General features: G+C 43.8%; 1 protein-coding gene across 1 annotated transcript; it reads right to left on the bottom strand.

Annotated features, from left to right (window-relative positions):
- Positions 1-2089: 2089 nt before the first annotated feature.
- LOC122077979 (uncharacterized mitochondrial protein AtMg00810-like) lies at positions 2090-2608 on the bottom strand. Its single transcript, XM_042643860.1, has one exon. The coding sequence runs from the start codon at positions 2606-2608 to the stop codon at positions 2090-2092; it is 519 nt and encodes a 172-aa protein (XP_042499794.1).
- Positions 2609-9621: the final 7013 nt, after the last annotated feature.

Genomic DNA, 9621 nt, shown 5'->3' with positions numbered 1-9621 from the left:
AATCTCTAAATATTATATACAAAGTTTACTTTAATTTTCAAATTATTTCATTATTTTTTGCATTTCATCTTGCATATAGCTTGCTTCTTGTTCTATCCTCAGATCAAAGCTTACAGTCGTGCCTCTTGATTCTGAGAAATAGATTTGGTTAAGCAGCTTTTTATTTTGTGCAATATCATATCCTTTTATCTTTATTTTAAGTTCATGGCCTTGTTCTTTATTTGCTTGTTTATCTTAATTCAGCACGATTTAGTTCTAAGTAAGGTATCGCACCTATCTTAGTGTTAGTCTCCTTGCTGGATTGGAGTAAGGTATCACACCTATCTCGTCCATCTTACCATATAGAACTAAGAGATCCCTATTTCACTGGATTTTGGTTTGATCGATCCTGTTATCTGGTATCAGAGCCACGGTAGTAGTGGATTCGGTTCATTTTATTTGCAGATTTCTTTTCTTTTGAGTAATCTTTTTATTTCTAAGTTTTTTGACGAGGTATATACCTTTGGACTCTTGGGAGGAGTGGCAGATGAGTGTAAGACCACGTTTTTGCCCAAGTTATGTTGGAAATACCATCTTAAAACTTAGATCTAGGAGGTTACCCCATGATTAAGTTATCTCAAATAATGAATTATCTATCTCGCTCCATGTCGATGAGATCGACAAGTGAGGTGAGCACAAGTTCTAATGTGCTCCGTTATGATGAACAAATTAATGATGAGCAAACCACAAATCTAAATCGTCGACTTCAAAGATGGGATATGCCCAAAGTATCCCACAAAGAAATTTACGATAGAGATTGGACCTCTTGGGAGACCATCAAAACTGTTGAACAAACCATTAATTTTACTCCAAAAACAAAAGAAATTACAATCTTTGATCCAAATTCTTTACAAGAATTATACACCAAAAAAAAATTTAATTATATCCATATTGGCCTTGTCCAGGTGGCCATCAAACCCCTTCATCGTGAAGGACTTAACACATCACTGCTGTTAGCCCTTCGTGACCTTGATTTCAATAATTCCCTTTTGTGAGCCATTGAAACCAGCCTCTGCTGTGGACCTGTCCACTTCAATGTTTACCCAAACATGTCGGTAGCCCTTGAGGACCCAAATATTCTTTATTCCCTCAAAATTAACCTCAAAACCCATGGTTACAAACTAATGCATGGAACCATCCCTATCTCTATTATCCATTGCATAAAATACAAAGCCATGAAAACTGTTCGACCTCGTGCCCTTCGGACTTCCCCTAAAGGACAACCACTTTACCTTGAAACCGATTGCATGAACGGTCAAATTGTTTACCCCAAACTTGTTCAGTGGAAAGACATCTATTTCCCTGAGGAATGGCATATGCTAACTACTACCATTCCACCTCAAGCTTCAAATACCAATATTTAGTCTATCACCCAAGTTCTGGATGGTTTAGTTTGGTTTAGTTTCCATTCGGTTCCATAAAAGGCCTCCCCCTCCTGTCTACCAAACCTCCAGGAGATCGGGCTCTGATGCCTCGTCTTCCTCCCAAAGGGACGTTACAACTAGAGCACCTATTAATAATTGGATTCCTCCTCTTAGGACTCCACCTCATTATCCAAATCTATCTGGATTATACCAAACCCAAAATATTGTTCATGGTACTTATGATATTTCATCATCTGTATCTGAACCTGCCCATGTGATATAGATTCAATGCCAAGTGTGCATGCGCTGTTACACCCCCTAAGTTGGAGAGGCAGGCCGAATCTTCAACTTATCACTGAGAAATGAGAAATGGCTACTGGAAAGAGGCTTCATGAGGATATCGGCTGGCTGATCCTGAGTGGAAATAAACTGACCTGAGAGCTGGCGTTGAGCATGAACAAAGTGGAAATCAATTTCCACATGCTTAGTACGAGCATGAAACACCGGGTTGACAGAGAGATAGGTGGCCCCTATGTTATCACACCATAGAATAGGAGGCCACAAAGAGGGAAACCCAACTCATGAAATAGGGAATCGAGTCATATGAGCTCGGTAGCGGCATCAGCAAGGGCCTTATACTCTAATTCAGTGGAGGAGCGAGCGATGGTCTTTTGCCTACGAGATGTCTAGGAAATAAGATTTGGACCAAGGAATATGGTATAACTAGCTATGGAACGGTGATCATCAGTTTTCCCAGCCCAATCAGCATCAGTAAAAGCCTGGAGCCTGGAATCAGATATCCGCTCAATTAGAAGATCAGAAGTAGATGTGTGCTTCAAATAACGAAGAATGCACTTGACCAATTGCCAATTATCCTCCATAGGGGCGTGCATGAACTGACATGCTTTGTTCAACGCAATGCTAACATTAGGGCGAGTTAGAGTAACATATTGTAGTGCACCAACCACTGACCGATAGAGAGTGGGATCTTGCATAGAGACACCCCCTAAGGCCGATGGGATCTTGAAGGTCATGCTGTTGATGAAAGCCTTTGGCAATGAGAGCGCTTTGTAGCACTCAAGGGATCCATCAGCCCGTCGTTTGACCTGAAAGACCCATTTGTATCTGATAAGGTTCATAAAGGGAGAATGAGGTACCAGCGACCATGTACCATTGCATAGTAATGCAGTGAACTCTTCACCCATAGCAGCACGCCACTCTGGGGACTTGGAGGCTTGGGTGAAATAGGTGGGTTCAGGGATGGGGGTAGAAGTGGTTAGGGCTTGAAGGCATGGGCAAAGGGTTATTGGGTGAGTGTGAAGAGGGGATTGGGCAGTGGGGGTGTGGTCACTAGTTGGAGACCACGTGGTAGAGATGGGTGGGGAACAGGTGATGGTTGTGAGGGATGGTATAGGTCAGTAAGCGAGCAAGTACATAGGTTTGGAGAGGAGGAAGAGGGGCCAGTAGGGGGAGCAGGTGGTAGAGGCGTTGTGGGAACTGGGGAAGGTGGGTTAGGTGAGGGGTGCCTGGTGAGGGCGGTAGTGGAGATGGTGGTGGTGGCGGTAGTGCTAGGGTTGGTAGGGCAGTTATGGGTGTTTGTAAGGGCATGGACGCCCAAGGAGAGGGTGGCAAGGGAGAGGACGATTGGCTTTGGTGCTGGGGAAGGGTAAGAAAGGGGAACTGGTTATCATAAAAATGAACATGCCTGGATATATAGAGATGATTGGTAAGAGGATCAAGACAGCGGTAACCGGTGTGGGAAGGACTATACCCCAGAAAGATATAAGGACTGGAACGGTAATCCATCTTATGGGAGTTGTAAGGACAGAGGTATGGAAAACAACTACAACCAAAAGAACAAAGAAACTAATAGTTTGGCAGTCGATTGTGCACAAGTTGGAATGGACAAGAGTTATGTGAAACCTTGGATGGCATGCGGTTAATGAGGTAAACAGTAGTCTCAAAGGCATAGTGCCAATACCGTTGAGGGACGGAGCCATGGGCTAAAAGGGAGAGAGACCTTTCTCAACGATATGATGATGATGGCGCTCAACAACCCCTTGCTGCTCATAGGTGTGAGGGCAGGATAAACGATGTGCTATGCCTAGGGGAGCAAAGAACTTTGGTATGGAGCAATATTCACCTCCCCAATCCATTTGAATTGCTTTAAGTTTACGATTAAAGTGACACTCAACCAAAGCCTTAAAATGTGGAAAAATTGTAAAAACTTTAGACTTGTTGACCATTGGATAAAACCAGATAAATTTACTAAAATCATCTAGAAAGATTACAAAATAACAATGTCCCTCAGAAGAGATGGCATGTGAGGGACCCTATACATCACTGTAAATAAGATCTTGGGGAAACATACTACGAGAGGTGGAGGGACCTACAGTTAAATGACTTGACTTGCCCAACTGACAGGTTGTGCATAGCGACCGAAGACGAGAGGGCTGGCATGGGAGTCCATTGGAGAGAACCATGAATCGAAGAAGACGTTCATAAGGGTGGCCAAGTTGGTGATGCCAGTTATCAATGGAGGTTCGAATAGCAACATTGGTGATGGGAGGGGGAGAGAGAGTGTAGAGAACCCCGTTACTCGGTCTGGAAGGAAGAATTGACTTGGTCACCTGATCCTTGACAAGAAAATGAGAAGGGTGAAACTCAAAGAAAGCATTATTATCTCACGTAAAGCGTTGGACAGAAAGAAGGGGTTTAGAAATACTAGGAACGTGCAAGACATCAAGTAAACGAAATGGTAAAGAGGAAGTAGGAGAAGAGAGGGAAGAAGTGCCAATATTGGAGATGGAGATACCCTTACCATTACCACGTGCAGCTGTTCTTGACCAGTGTATCCATCATGGGTGGATAGGGAATGGATGTCATAGGTGACATGGTGGGATGCACCAGTATCGGGATACCAGGTTAAGGTAGTGGAGGGCAGTGGGGTGGGGAGTAGTGGGGGATTAGGATGAGGATAGGGGATGGTATAGTGTGTGGTGGGGTTGTAGAGAGCATGAGAGGGAAGGCGTAGGTTGGGTGGGGTTTGATGATAGGCTTGGGTGGGTGCAACTGACCTGTAGAAGCAGTTGGCGGCAATGTGGTTTGTACGCTGACAGATGGTGCAATAGAGATTATTACGGCCTCCGCGACCACGCCCACCATGACCCCTCCCTGTGCCATGACCAGAGTTCGTGGTGTTGGGGAAGGAGGAGGAGTCAGAGTGAGAGAGATTGGCCTCTGGAGAAGGCATTGGATGGGAGGACAAGCCATAAGGGTAGGAACCACATCTTGCAGATCCTATCATAGAGCACGAAAAATATGGGGGTTGAAATCCTCAGGTGCAAGAGGTTTTCCTGCTGCAGTGAGTTCATCGACAAGGGCCTTTGCACGTTGAAGGAAGGACATGACTGATTCACCTATGGAATGAACCAGTTTTTGGAGACCCATGTTGAGAGAGAGGAGCCGAGTTGAGGATGAGGAGCCATATGAGGCATGGAGGGCATCCCAGATGGCCTTATTGGTGAGCTTTCCGACTGCAAGGGGAAAGCTTCTTTAGAGAGAGATGCTATGAGAAGGCTCATCATGATGGCATCCTGATCCTGCCAGAGAGTGGCTTCAGTAGGATCGGCTGGGCAAGGATGCGTTCCATCAATAAAAGTGATGAAGTTTCAGACACTGGAGAAAGGGTACTATTTGGGTCTTCCAGAAGATGAAGTTCTTAGAGGTAAGCTTAAGGGAGATGAAATGAGGGGCAGCAGACATGGGCGGCTGAGCAGTCGGAGCTGCAGGGATGAGAGCAGTGGTGGGGGCGGTAGGTTCGGCGGCCATGGCTATGAAAAAAAAAAGCAGACTAGGGTTTAGAGAGAGGCGTTGGCCAGTGGCTCTGATACGATGATCAGAGAATACTTTGTTTCATTGATTGTGTTTTTGGAGATTACAATATTACAATATATAGGTACGATGGGCAACCCTAGTCATGAAGGATATACAAGGAAGAGAATCATTCTCAATCGATCTCTATATGGAAACCATTGAAAGATGGTATGGTTCCATATAGGGTCCAACCTCATTAGGAAAGATTCCAATAGAAGAAGAATCAACCATATGAGGAGGATCCATATCACATGTGATATGGAATTCGTATACAAAAGGAATCCAGTGCCAAGTGTGCATGCGCTGTTAACTTGGTTCAGATGAAGATTGAACATCAGAAAACAACATAACTGAAATGAGGCTAGTTGTGACTTCGTGACTTCTAGAGCAACAACCCAACTGTATTGGAATACAGTCACAGCATTGGGTTCGCACTCTTCCTTTCCAATTTAAGGTTACAATAGCATGTGATGTACAAAACCAACATAAATCCTAGCAGAATAAAGTATTAAGCAAATACGGATGACTGATGTATTGTTAACTCGAAAAAAAAAAAAAAATAGACTAACAAAACTCACAGCTAAGTTATCATTTAAAGTATCCTAGTAACAGCATGGTAGTCTACCCTTGCAAGATCCAAGATAGCATGCACTTTTTCTTACCAACAAATGCAAGCAAATAAATTAGATCTTTTAGGAATCTAAAGATACTAAACATACAATTGAATATCAAAAAGCCTAGAGTTCCAACCTAATCAATACGGACTCCAGAAGGCATTCCAGAGTATTTTCCGAACAACGCATGAGCATTCACTAATTGTTAGTGTAAAATGTATTTAGAAAACAACTAACTCTTCAGTTCATCCAGCTCCTAACAAATCATTATTCATAAACTTGGACTCCAGTACAGAAGAATTAAGACTACGTTGTGCAGCAGTTGTAGTGCAAATGGAGTATAATAGAAGACAGTGAATTACCAGGAACTCATTGGTATGGATCAAACGACCAGGGAAGAATGCCACCTTGCCAAATGGCACCTGCCAAACATCCAGAGAAACAATCCATCAAACACAAGAGATTAAGAAAAAGGGATGGAGGAAGTGGTCATGCTGTGGGGGGTCTTGCATGACATCGTGGGATAGTTCATTGGGGAGCCTCAGCACAAGATTGACGAGGTTGGTGTTGTCCACCACAAAATTATGGACATGGTCCAGCTCCTTTTGCCGGTTTGCGAGGGTTTCCTGCACACACTTCGCAGCCTTTTGGGCCCCTTCCCCAAAAAGAGAGGAAGGTGAGAGAGAGGACGATGGGTAATTTTGATTGGTAAGGTAACTAATAAGATTTTGGTAGAAAAAAATTCCTAAAATATAGATTTAAAAAAAAAATATCTTAGAAGATATTTTAATTAGAGAAAAAGAGATGAAAGAAAGAGAGGACTGAGGAGGGAAAGGCTGATTGCAAAAGAAAATGGAAAATGAGAAAGAGAGAGATAAGGAAAGGGATTTGAGTGATATTTAAAGAATATTTAAAATTATTAAAAAATATAAAGGGTACCAACAATATCGGAAAAATAAAAAAGATTGACAAAAAAAGATAACGAAAAAGTTAAGGTATTTAAATAAGTAGGAGGGGTAAAGTAGTCAAGTGAAAGACTAATATATACATATATATATATATATATATATATAGTCTACTATATTCCTAACAAGGAAAGAGAGTTTTTTGGCGTTTCATGCTTTTTACTGTATATTCTTTGGATATTTATAGTCTACTAGCTCTTCCCAACTGTTTAACTGAATTGGTTATTTCTATAAACAAGCAGCCCGATCCAAAAGGCTTGGCTTGCTTCGTTGGTTGATCGAACCTCATGCTTTCGATCTCCTACTGCACGTAGGGTTGAAACAGGGCTGGGTTTCTTAAAACCCTAACCTAACCCTAGGTCCTCAAAATTCAACCCAAGCCCAACCTTGTCAGGTTCATGTTCAAGCCCAACCCTCCGGGGTTCATACCAACCCAACCTGGCCCTAATTGACTCTGTCAAGGCCGGGTTGGGTTGACCCTGGCTCCTACAATGGTTGGATTAAACTTGATTGACCTATTTTTTCTATTCATATCCTGTACATTAAAGAATTATAAAAATAAATAAATAAAATACCAATAGGAGCCTTAAATTCTAATATAAAAATTAAGGGTTAAAGTTCGGGCCAGGTTGGGCCGAGTTGGGCCGGACTGAGGCCTCAACCCTAGCTTGACCCAATCCTAACCCAGGGTTGGGGTTTTTCAACCCTAACCCGCCCTCAGGGTCAAAAAACTTGGCCAGGGTGGATTCAGTTTGTCAGGGCCAAACTTTCACCCCTAGCTATGCCATAAACTCGAAAACGCTCGTCAAGGGGCAGCAAGATAGGAGGCTTTGTTGCCACATTGATAATGCTTCTTAGGTGAAGATGAGACTTATTGTAGACACCCAATTTTGTTACCCTCCTCTGGCTATGATGAATTACAGATCATTGACATGACCCCTTGCTTCCGATTAATAGAGGTGACGATTGACTACGGTAACCGTATCCATTAACACTTCATACCTATCCAAAACCCCATAAATCCCATAGGGGAGAGAAGATGATCCAATTATGACTTTTTATATATGAAGGAATCCGGTCAAAATGACCATACGGATGGATAGTACTCAGAATTAAAATTCCAACGATATATGGTACATCGAAATCGGACCATCAGATCTCCCGCAATCGCTCATAGAAATTCACACCTAGTTGCGCGCATCCCCGCACAGGCCAGCTAGCTAGCTAGCTAGCCAGCCCCACATGCACGCCGCATGTGTTGGACAGTCAGCCAGCAAGCCAGCCTCACACACACACCACTCATGCTAGCCAGCTCTACATGCACACCACGTGCGTTGGCCAGCCTGCACGCCCCTGTCGCCCAGCCCGTGCGCCCCTGCGTGCCAGCTCACGCTACCTCACCAGCTAGCCTTCGAGCCCGCTTGCCAACCTATGCACCACTATCGCTCAACCCATGCACCCCTATGCGCCAGCTCGTATGCCCCGGCGTGGTAGCCTACGTGCCCCTGCCGCCCAACTCGCGTGCATGTTGCCTGCCAGCCCTGTGCACCAACCCGCGTGCCTGCTCCCTACCAACCCCATGCGCTCGCTACTTGCCAGCCCTGTGTGCATGCCCAGCTTGTCCTGTGCACCCATACATGCCCCGTGTACCCCTGCCCAACCTCGTGTGCTGTCAACAATGGCCAGAATTTGTGTTCCATGGACCCGACGAATGAAGAGATTTTCTTTTCACCTACTTATGCATTTTACACTACCCCGCTAGTGTACCCTACTCCGTAACCTCCCATTAGTCCAAAAAGGAATCATTTTACCTTATTGGTCTAAAAAAATTACCTTTCTCCCCATTGGCCAAAGAAATTTACCCTCCACCCCATTGGTCCAAAATTTCTTACTTTCATCCTATTGGTGTAAAAAAATCACTTTTTTCCCCATTGGCTAAAGGAATTCCCTTTCCCTTTCCATTGGTTCAAGAATCTTATAAATACCCCCCCTCCCCTTGGTTTTAGACAACACATACCACAACATCCAAGCCTCCAAGTGAGCATACGAGAGAGAGAAGCTCTGCCTTCTCTCCTCCCCTTCCCGCCTTGAGATTTTTCAAGTCTTCAGAGAGATCTACATAAGATCCGAAGTGTTCTTTGGATCTTCGAAGTGTTCTTCGGGCCTTCAAAACTTCTCAATCCTTTGGCTTCTTTGAGTGAGATTTTGCATAGAAAAGATTCTCCCTTAGCCCCCCACCCCCAGTCTTCGTGGAGATCTTCGTAAGATCCAAAATGTTCTTCGGATCTTCAAAGTGTTCTTTGGGCCTTCAAAATTCCTCAATCCCTAGGATTAACCTATCCCCAGCGGAAGCTCTACCGGAGTGCCACCTTAGCCTAGCCCTCCTATTATAGCCTATTCCCAATGAAAGCTCTACCGAATCGACATCTCAGCAAAAATCCGAAAGTAGTCACCCCTTAGCGGAAGCTCTACCGAATAGATACCCCAGCCTAATACCCGAAAGTAATCGTTCCTAGTCAAAACTTTTCCCAAATATCACCACAGTCAATGTATTTTGAGAAAGGAAGTTAGAGGTCAAGACCATCTTCCCCTGAGCTAGAAGAATCTAAAAAATAGCTCGTGTCGGCACTAATCAGGGTCCCACCCCTCTTGACCCAAAATAGGGGTAAAACACAGGTATAATTTCTTACCCAAATTAGCATATTGTAGACTTTATCTTGACCTTGTTTTAGTGGATATAATCATTTAAATTCAGTTAATGTA

This window comes from Macadamia integrifolia, chromosome 5, assembly GCF_013358625.1.
Source record: "Macadamia integrifolia cultivar HAES 741 chromosome 5, SCU_Mint_v3, whole genome shotgun sequence".
In the NCBI taxonomy this organism is placed as follows: Eukaryota; Viridiplantae; Streptophyta; class Magnoliopsida; order Proteales; family Proteaceae; genus Macadamia; species Macadamia integrifolia.
This window is presented reverse-complemented; position numbering and strand designations above follow the sequence as displayed.

Excerpts from the sequence above, each read along its gene's own strand:
- LOC122077979 (XM_042643860.1), bottom strand. The coding sequence starts at position 2,608 with ATGGGTGAAGAGTTCACTGCATTACTATGCAATGGTACATGGTCGCTG.